At 28.9% G+C, this 11,593-nt stretch overlaps 1 protein-coding gene across 1 annotated transcript in view; it reads right to left on the reverse strand.

The window, feature by feature from the left end:
- Positions 1–2,704: 2,704 nt before the first annotated feature.
- Positions 2,705–11,593, reverse strand: part of LOC102593038 (probable glycosyltransferase At3g42180) — a 12,454-nt gene continuing 3,565 nt past the window's right edge. The window contains exons 2-4 of the mRNA XM_006353077.1: positions 5,854–6,023; positions 3,990–4,362; positions 2,705–3,376 (exon numbers count right to left, since the gene is read on the reverse strand). Of these exons, the coding sequence (XP_006353139.1) occupies positions 2,705–3,376; positions 3,990–4,362; positions 5,854–6,023 (1,215 nt within the window). The remainder of the gene's footprint in view (positions 3,377–3,989; positions 4,363–5,853; positions 6,024–11,593) is intronic.

The raw sequence follows: 11,593 nt of genomic DNA on the forward strand, positions 1-11,593 counted from the left end.
AAATTGTTACTAAATATAAAAATATGTCATTTTTTTAGACTAACTAATATAAAAAGTGCGTCGTATAAATTGGGACATACCAAGTTTGGCAAATCTAAATAATGAAACATAATTACTTGAGCATATAGCATTACAACTCATACACAATGACTTTCATTTGTCTTTCCATTTTTCATCAACATATACTTGAATCAAAGATTAAAAAAAAAAAAAAAGGTAACATGTTAAACATAAAATAAGAATGTTGAATTTGAAACTTCAAACAACTAAACCGAATTTTATGGCCATTCAAATGTCAATAAGCACTTATAACCTGACAAAGATATACATCTCTGACGGCAACGGGAACTTGCCTGTATAATAGAAGTGCAAAAAGCAGGTAAATGAAAATTAGAAAATGCCACATTCAAGGGAATGCAACCTAAATTTGATGAGGGTGTTGGATGCCAATTGGGACACTTGCAGCTACAATAACCAAGTGGCATTAGAGACCAGATAGTCATGTGAATGATTTTTTGAACACTCTAATTGTTGATTCTCACACCACTGCATGAGATATATCTACGGTAAATTAAGCAAATACCCCATAAAAACAAAATAATTACAAATATATGCCCTTTACATTTATACTCCACTAAATAATTACACTATATACCCCCAACTAATTTCACTTAACTAATACCAAATCAGTATCATATACTGTATTGGTATCATTAAGGCTGATAATTTCGCTTAACTGATACTAAATCAGTATCATATACTATATTGGTAATTTGGTACCATTAATAATTTCGCTTAATTGATATTAAATCAGTATACATATAAACTGTATTGATATCATTAAGGTTTCGAAATTACTCATTAATCAATGATACCAAGAGTATACTCTTATAGTATCATTGATTAATGAGTAATTTTTGAACAAGAAACCTTAATGATACCACAACAATATGCATATATTCTTATAGTATCATTGACTAATGAGTAATTTCTGAACAAGAAACCTCCATGATACCAATATAGTATATATATATTGATCTAGTATCAAGTTAAGCGAAATTATTAGCTTTAATGATACCAATACAATATATGATACTGACTTAGTATCAGTTAAGCGAAAATTATCAGCCTTAAAAAATAGGGGGTATGAGTTGTAATTATTTATGAGAGAATTGGTATTTCAGGAATTACTTTGAGTTTGGGTATGAACTTGTAATTATTTTGGATTTTATGGCCCATTTATGTAGTTTCCCCATATATTATATATACAACCTCCATGTCGATCCATCTGCCACACACTTAGGACCCGTTTGACCCCAAGAATACTTGAGAAAAATTTGGAAAATACTTGGGAAGTGATGTTTGGTCATATAACTTGACAAATATATTTGTCAAGTATAGCAAGTTCCCAAATACTAGAAAAACACTAGTATTTGGGCCAAGTTCTAATATTTGAAAATTTTAAAAAAATCAAATTACCCCAAACTTAATATTTTATAAAAAAAAATTATCCATTATTTATTAATTCCAACTAATATTTGTTACTATCTCCTCCGAAAAAGCTTGAGTTCTAATTTGAGTGATAAAATTGAGAAAAAGGAACAATTGGTGTTTCATGGGTTATAACTATAACTGAATCAATGATAAGTTTAAGTATGAGATTAATATATTGTCTTGCCTATTGTTATCAATTATATTATAAGGTTATTTTTTAATGAAACTTATTAATTATAAAATGATAATATAAATTTATGAGTGTTTTTAATAATTTTTAGAACTTATGAGTATAAATCATATTTTTTGAAATAATTAAATATTTTTGGACAAATTTGGGGCCAAACACATGGTGAATCTTTGAGACTTAGCCTTATGAGTCTAACTCCTATTAGAGGGACGAATGTTCCTTAGGGTGGAAGGATGAACGCCCCACACATTCTAAGTATTTAAATTAGGCTGCCAAAGACATATAAGTCTTATCTTATTGTTTGAGGTCACCGTTGATTGGGATGTCAAGAGAGTAGTTGTAAATGGATTATTAAACTAAGGAACACTTATATTAAGTTACTTGAAGAGTTATACCAAAGTTTGAGATCAAAGGGAGCATTGAAACAAAAATTATAGTTGAAGGTTTTATTACGAGGAAGTATTTCTAATAATCTCATATGTAGTCTAACTAGGAATAAGAATATCTCTCCCAATAAATGTAAGGTATTATAGGGTCTTATATCTATCAAATTAAAGGTCTATGAATCTAGTTTTTAACACATTAAACTGATTGTCAGTATAACTTTAGAGTAGAGAGATATTCATATTTTTGCGAAACTGCGCAAGTAGGAAGATTGAGTTAGGAGTAGTTGGTAGAGGTGTGTTTAGATAGTTGACCTCCTCCACTTTTATTACTTTGTCCCAAATACTATAAAACAAAACATTAGATTAGAAATTCTCCATAGATAATAGAATTCTTAGCTCGAAAGCTTAATAACTAAACTTCAATCTCAAATCAATTCAATTGAATGACATGAATTTTCTATATCCATTACTATAAATGAAGTGTCTAAAGACTACAATAACATTTTGTCATAATACATGGATATATAACCCCTTAAAGGTGTCACGAAATTTCATTCAGACACTCAAATTCTGACTTGTTCTAATTGAGCACTTAAACACATTTGTATCAGACACTTTTGATTCAAATTTTTGATCAATTAGTAGTCAATCTAAGATTAAGTCTCTTTAACCACACTGAGTGAAGTAGTGTATAGATTACATCAAAGGGCTGAGAAGGCTTATGCAACTTGAAATGCCTCTGCAATCTCCTTACTCTTTTCTGCATCTTCAAGTACTTACCGCGAGAAACTCCTTGTAAGATTGTCTTCAATTCTTCGATTTTGTTAACTGGAACACTCAACGAAAATTGACTCCAATCAAGAACATCACTAAATGGCAAAGAATAATTATCCGAAATTATAACAGGAACACATCCTGCATAAATAGCTTCAGTAATTCTTGGACTTGCAACTTCATATCCACTAGGAGCTAAACAGAACTTGCTCTGTCCCATTAAATTTGTGTAATTTTGACCCTTTGGGAGGTACTCGTGTACTCGAATATCGTCATCTTTACCTTTCCATTGTTGAAGTAAAGTTTGTCTAATGTATCCATGTGCTCCACCAGCAAAGAAGGCAAGAATAGGGCGATTTTTCGGGTGTAATCCTAAGTCTGGTGGTGCAAGATTAAGTGTGTTGGCTAATCCATAGACCTCAGGCAATGAAATGTCTCTTTTGGGTTCAAATCCTTCTGAGGTATTGGCATTGCATAACACTCTGATGAAGTTTTTGAAGAGTTTTGGATTTCCATTGGAGATTTCTGGTGCCTGAATTGAGTTCCCAAATAGTCATACACCTCAACTTTACGAATTAGAGCAGATATTATTGGTACCGAAAAAAATGTATATTATCTTAAGGGAAAAGGGGGAATACATATTCGGGAAAAGGCTGAAATATGCCATCAAATTTTGTGAGAAGAATCATTTATGACATTAGTTAAAAGTTTGGCTCATGATCTATGTCATTTTCATTTAAGAAAAGGCTCCTCCATGTCATTATTTATTAACTTAAATGGTGTAGATGAGTCAAACTTTTAACATATGTCATAGATGAGTCTTTTCTCAAAGTTTGATGACATATTTTAGTTTTTTTCTTTCAAAAAATAATTTTATTAATGATGTGGTCGAATCATAATTGATCACGTGTAAAAAATGGTTTTGCAAAATTATAAATGTTTTCCGTCAACAAATAATGACATGGATGAGCCTTTCCTCAAATAGAAATGGCATAAATGAGCCAAAATTTTAATAGACGACATAGATGAGCCTTTTCTCAATGTTCAATGACATATTTGAGCATGTTCCCTACATACTCCTCAACTTTACGATTCACAACAGAAATATGTGTCACTTTCGTTAGAGCGAGTGAACGCGTACGTACCCAGTCATGGCAAGAAACAATGAAATGATCAGCACCATTGCTTCTATTCCAATAAGGATACTTGTTAGAGATTATGTGAATGTAATCCTCAACAACCCTTTGTAGTTTTTCTCTGAAAATATGATTTGTGCCTGGAATAAAAAGATATTGAACAATATATGCTACACTTATTGGTAAAAAAAATGCATGAGCTTCATCAGGATTGGAAGCCAAAAAAGATAGTTTGTTTTCCCCTTTATTCTGACTCTCCATTTCACTAATAAAGTGACCTTCTATTGCATATACCTCTTTCATAGGTCCATTGTGTACCATAGGCAAATCCCCTTCCTTGTATGTCCAAACCTTAAATCTCTTCATCATCTCTATATAACTCCTGCATTATAGAAATAGTTTTTAACAACAATAAATATGCACATTAACAAAGAGTGTTAGTCTCTACCGACTTTAGTTAATTTTCTTTAGATCAAAAACCTCTATAGACTTTAGTGACATTTACAAATAGTGCTAAAATATAATTGTCATTAGTACACCAACAACCAGGGGCGGAGATTGGACACCCTGTGTTGAAAAATTATACTATATATACACGTAAAGTTTTGACTTTATATTTGTATATATAGAATTTGGACACCCTTTAATAACAAAGTAATGTGTAGTGGAGCTGGCTATAGCCGTCGCAAACCTACTCTCTGCCCCAGTTTGATTCCCTGTAGGAGTGTTTCAATTTTCTGTAATTATTTTACCTTCTTGAATTTGGTAATTAAATAAACATGCGTAACTTTAATAGAAATGTTCAGTAGCTTGGTGGTTAACAGTGTTATTATTGGCTTCAAGGACCCAAGTTCGAATTTTATCTCCACAAAAAAAAAAAAAATCCAGTTAAAATTGAATTGTTTTTCTTAAATTTAATACCTTTTCCCTGTGGAATAAGATTTCCTTAAATTTAATACTTTTTCCTTGTGGATTTTTTTCAATTAAAATTGAATTATTTCCTTAAATTTTAATACCTTTTCCTTGTGGAATAAGATTTTCTTAAATTTAATATTTTTTCCTTGTGGAATAAGGTTTTGTTTCTCAGAAATGAAGTATATTAAAAATTTGCGAAATCAGATGGATGATGAGTTTTTAGACGGTTGTATATTGCCTTATGCAGAAAAGAAAGTATTTCATACTATTTCTAATGAGTCTATTATAAAAACGTTTCAGGATATGAAACCTCGTCGAGTACCATTGTAATAATATATTTAAATTATGTTTTCAATAGTAGTTTATTTTGTCTTTATGTTAGTTTTGAATTATACACTTGTAATTCTATTAAAAATATTATTATATTTAATTAAATATTGCTTAATTTGATTATTTGTTTTGGTAATTTAAATCGTCGTTTTAAAAAAAAAATTACTATTCAAAGTTTGGACACCCTTAATGAAATTTCTGGCTACGCCATTGCCAACAACATGCATTTCGTGATTCTGAACTTGTTCAGAAATACCATAATGAAAGATAGATAGGAGTTTGTCGCTAGTATTTAGACATTGTTATCAATATTAATTAATACTCAAAATTTTCAGCAAAACACTATCCATATTTTGCTCGTATACACTACAAGAAAAGTGTGAATTACATGGGGATTTTCCTGGGGATTAGTATGAAAATCCATAGGAAACTTATTTTCCTGCAAATTTTCATACTAATCCTCAGAAAAATCCCCATGTAATTCTCACTTTTCTTGTAGTGTATTATTACACTACTTTTAATCAAGATATACTTTTTTTCCAGAAAATATTTTCCTTGCAAAATAATTTGTGTCTTACCTAACATATAGAGAGTAAAATAAAAGAATATATAAATTGTAAAACTTAACTGGTGAAAGGCATATGAATTTCTGTATATAGATCCACTTGGAATGAAATTCTGATCTTCCTTATAAGAAGTATAGTTTCTTGAACGAATAGCTCTCCGTATAGCTGCTCTTGCTCTCCCTAAATCTTCTTCAATTTTTTCTACACTACTCTTCTTCTGTTCATGCAAATTATAAAATAGTAAACCATACCGTCGCGAAGCCAGAAATTTAGTTAAGAGGGTTCAAGATAAAATATATACATACGAAAAATATTTTTGTATAATTTTTCGACGAAAGGTGTTTGACTGGCCACCCATATTTATTACATGTGGCTACGCCACTTAAACCGTACAGACTACGTCAAAAATGATCTTTAGCAACAATAGTTTAATTGTTGCTAAATATGACAATTAACACACTTTGTAAATGTCCGTAAAGTCTATATATACGCACCTTATTAACATGATGAGTAACATGAGTGAGGGATGCTTGTTGATTATCTGTTGGATGAGAGGAAAATGTGATGATGGAATGATTATAATTTAGTGTGGAGATGTATAGGATGAAGAGAAGAAACAAAAATATTGTTAAGAATATTGGAGAGCTGCAGCTTGTAGTAGACATTCTTTCTTCAGTACGTAGTTGATAGATTGATGATTATAGAAAAAGAGATTGATATTATAGCTCGCTATTTTCTTGGTCCTAGTTTAACTTGATACGGAGTTTAAGATTATTTTTTTGAAATTAGGTGATTTAAAATAAGTGATAGATATTTGTATAATTATAAATCATTTTTAAAAAAAATAAAATAAACAATTTAAAATTAAATTGTTACTCAACGTCTTAAAAGTAACTAAAACAAAGTGAGTCAAGATGAAAATATTACGTTTCACTTTATTGGGAATGACAATTAGTAACATAGCATGTGATGGTCATAAACTAATGGAAAATGAGTGTAGTGGTGATCTATGGAAAAATTTAATCAAACTGCCCAAATAATACACGATCCCTATATATCTCGTCTTTATATCCATTAAAATTAGGAGAACAATTTAATATAGTAAGTAATTTTTTTTTCTAAATTAATTTATATACTTGATGAATGAATGTTTTACCTCAAATAATGAGAATTCAAAAATATTAACAAAAATTAATATAATATATATTGCAGTAATTTAACATGAGGTAGTTAAAATAATAATTTATATAACTTGCTCAAAATAATTTTAACTGATGATAAAATAATATTAATAAATAAATATATGTTTCTCAATAAATTATATAATGGCATATATGGCACGTGAAGTTTTGGGATTATACATAAAAAGAGAAATCAAGTAAATTAGATACTTCAAAAATTATCTTTACAATCCAAAAAGAAAAGCAACACCATAAAATTGAAAAGTCTAAAGAGACCAAAGAAAATGACATAACATGCTTCGAAATTATTGGAATTTTTTTTCTTGAAGAGCTTGTTCACTGGTTGCATTCCTTATGAATTAGGCCTTTTGAGAATTGCAATTGTGATTAATATAGGATTTAACATGTTAATTGGTTCATTATCATGTTCATTAGAGTGTTTGAAAAATGTGGATCAGTTGAATTTTGCTGAAAATTTGTTATATGGACAAGTCCCAGAAGTGATGTGTTCACTAAGAAATAGTGAATTTTACTTTTTTCTTATAATTGTTTTACTAAAAGTAGGGCCATTATGTAGGAAATTGATAAAAAAATGAAGTTCTTAATGTTGAAAAAAATTGCATTATTGGTCTTCCTAATAAGAGATCTATACCGAACTGTGTAATATTTAGGATACAAATTAGAAATAAAGGGCGAGGAATTTATTGGTATAACACATGAGAGGGTATTGAGGAGTGAATGAAATGAAGAATGCGTTAGTGTCTATTTCTTTGTGTCATGGTTAGTTCTAGAAAAATCTTATAATTTATAATTTCTAGAATAATCATGTAACTTATGGAGAAAATTTAGCCACTTGAAAAAATATTTTGACAAATTTAAAAATAGAATTATAGAATTTTAAAATAAAATATATATGAAATGACCATATTATCCTTGATTGTCCTCAACTTCATATTTCTATATTTCTGTATAATAGAAAAATATCAAATTTTGGCCGGATAATTTTAAATTTAAATCAAATTTACATTAGTTCACTATTCATATTAATATCTTTGAAATCACATAAAAGTAAAAATTTGATTATATAATTTAATGAAGAACTACTCTTTTATAATCTAGTAAACATTTTTAGTTTACTTTAAATGCAAATATACCATCTTATTCATTTTATTTTTAAAGTTACTTTTTTAACATTCTTTTAAAATATATATTTTTAAATATTGAAACTATTTTTATTTATTCTTTAATTTCAATCTAATATATATTATTAATTATCACACGTATTTCTTCTCAGGTATATTAATTAGAGCTAAAATAAAAGTGAAAATAATTAATTATATTTTTAAATAATGAATTTTTATATTAAAATAGGGAGTTTTGTAAGTATAATGAATAGAAAAAATATTAAGAATTAAATTAAAGTAATAGTAAAAATAGAGTAATGAATAGATATCACAATAACTCATAATAAAAAAGGTGAAGTAATAACAAAATGAGTTAATAGTAATAACAATAACTAAAGATGTTTCTAGAACTAGTTAGTTTTCTTGATATCATCATTCACTTCATATATAGAAAGATGTTTCTAGAATCATTTATTTTTCTTGCTAATCTCTCTTAATAGATTTTTGTTAGAATGAAATTATATTTTTATTCTTGGTCGTCTTAAATGCAAATATATCATCCTGTTCATTTTTATTTGTAAAGTTACTTTTTAACATCTCTTTCTTTAATTTAAATCTTATATATATTATTAATTTTATTACACTTATTTATTTTCAAGTATATTAATTAGAGCCAAAATAAAGGTGAAAATAATTAATTTATAATAAATTTTTATATTAAAAGTAGGCATTTTTGATAAGCATAATGAATAGAAAAAATATTAAGAATTAAATTAAAGTAATAGTAAAATAGAATAATGAATAGATATCACAATAACTGACAAAAGATTAGAAAGTGAAGTAATAACAAAATAAATTAATGATAATAACAATAACTAAAGATGTTTCTAGAACTATATAATTTTCTTGTTATCATTCTTGGTAGATTTTTGTTAGCATGAAATTACATTTTTACCCTTGATCATTATTCACTTCATATATAGAAAGATGTTTCTAGAATTATTTACTATCTTTCTTAATAGATTTTTGTTAGAATGAATTTACATTTTTACCCTTGATCGTCCTATCACTTCACTCTTCTATATAATAGAAAAATATAGCTTCCAAATTATTTTTTCCTTTTAAATTACTAGTATACATTATTAATCAAGGTTTGGACAGTTTACTACGTGTTTTTTTTTTTATATCTCACTCAATGTATGGAGCTCTTATTAAAGTTCTAATTAAATCTAGATCGTGTATTGTAAGACCTATTTGGGAGTAACGTTCCCAACAAAATTTTCTTTATATCCAAAGCTCGAACCCGATATCTCTGATTAAGAATAAAGTAATTCCACCCTTGTACCACAATCCATGTTTTCCTTGAAACCCCCTTGCTAGCTTTGAAGAGTTCAATTAAAGAGGTAATTATATTGTAGGTAACTCTATTTCATAGAAATATTAATTGATAATTTTTAATAAATGGTAACTAACTTGTTAGATTTGTCTAATCATTTTACTTATCGTCCTTATTAAAAATAAAAATTTAAAAATTTTAATTGTTATTTTAGAAAATCAAGATATACTAGTAAAATTTTTTTGTACTTTGATTGAGTATAATAAAAATAAGTGTTACCATAATTTTCGTAGGCAAAATGTAACAATTTTCTGGACAATTAATGGGCGTATAAAAGACGAAAAGCAAGCCACGTGCTTGCTTGTAGATGTAAGTTAATTTTAACTTCAAAAGAACGTAAAGGTACTTTTCATGTACAAAAGTTTGACATCTCAGTACATGCATTTAATCTTATAATTTAATGTGGGAATAATGGGTATATTAACGGAGAAGGGTCTAAAATACCCTTATAGTATCAGAATTGGTACAAAAATACCCCTCGTTTAACTTTTGGCCTCAAAATACCCTTGGGGTTAACCTTTAGGGACCTATTTTGCCCTTTTGACTAACAGACTACTTAGTAAATATATTTAATTATTTCGTTTATTACGTGGCATGTTGTAATTGGTTGGAAATTTAATTAATTAATGCCTAATTTGTTTGACCCAAACCACCCTATTCACCCGACCCATCTTCAAAATACCCAACCCATCCAAATAAAACACCCATTACCCATTTCTTTAAACAAAACCCTAAACATTCCCCCCCAACTTCATCAGTTAGTTCTTGGAGCTCTTTTGGAAATCATCTTCTTCATCAGATTTGTTAAATTTTGTGTTGTTTCAATATTGACACCTTCTTCTGTTTCTTCTCCTCAACAAGTTGAGTCTCATACATGTAAGTGTGGATTGATATCAAAATATTTTACTGCTATGAGCCGTGAGAATGGTGGACGTCGATTCTTCAAATGTTGTCGTCCTGGCTCATTATCTTGTGGTTATTGGATTGGATCGATAGTAAACTTCCAAGTCATGTGTCATTGATGACTCACAATCAAAAGATTGAATTAGATTCAATTCGGAAGGAAAGAAACCAATTGAAGAAGATCCTAAAGGAAATGGGTGGCATTGAAATTCATAAACCAAACATTGATTCTAATTTGAATGATATGATTTTTTTTTTGAAAATTCAAATTTGGAGGATAAAGTTTCAAACTTGGAGTTGGAACATCATATTGAATGTTCTAATTTGAAGAACTTAGATGATAATAAACTGAAGTGGGAATTTAAAGGGCTTCAATTGATAAGCTTGATTCTGATCTCTTGGGATATTATTGTTGGTTTTGTAGCTGCCAAGTTGATGTAGTGTACTGTAGTTATGTTTGAACTTCTTTTCTTGGATCGTTTGTAATGTGTAGTCGCGAGTAGTTTGGTGTTGCTCTGTTCGAGTAGTGTGTAGTCGTTAGTAGTTTGGTGTAGCTCTGTTCTAGTAGTGTGGTGTAGTCATTAGTATTTTGATGTAATGTTAGCAATCTGCAGGTTACAACTGATGTAATGTCATCGTGTTTTGCTTGTTGAAAGTTGTTAGCAATCTTGTTGATCTCTTGATTGTAATGGAAAAGTTGTTAGCACATTTTTACCATTTAGCAATCTGCATTTTTACCATTTACAAAATCTGCATTTTTACCATTTAGCAATCTGCATTTTTATAGCAATCTGCAAATTGTTACTGCAATCTTCAAATTTTTACAGCATCTAAATTATGGATTGCTTTTCAATTTTACACAAATGCAGGTTAACAGTATAATATGCTCTCAGCCATTTCGTCGTCTGTACAACTTAGTAGACAACCAAAATTAAAGAAACACTCCCAACACTAGAAATTATCAACTCACTCTAGTACAAAAGAAATATCACTGGGGATTCACAACTCATAAGATCTGTTAACCCTACCATCAAGACATCTTCCCAGATAAAGCAACATACATAATGCAACTGGAAAACAAAAAACAACTACATAGATAAGTAGTAATGGCATTCTCATATATTTTCAACCCACAAAAACTCACAGACACTTGTTCAAGACGGAGTAACATCAAAAAAGTCAAAATATTAAGTTTCAT

The sequence above is a fragment of the Solanum tuberosum genome, unplaced genomic scaffold (assembly GCF_000226075.1).
Source record: "Solanum tuberosum cultivar DM 1-3 516 R44 unplaced genomic scaffold, SolTub_3.0 scf00151, whole genome shotgun sequence".
Lineage (NCBI taxonomy): Eukaryota > Viridiplantae > Streptophyta > Magnoliopsida > Solanales > Solanaceae > Solanum > Solanum tuberosum.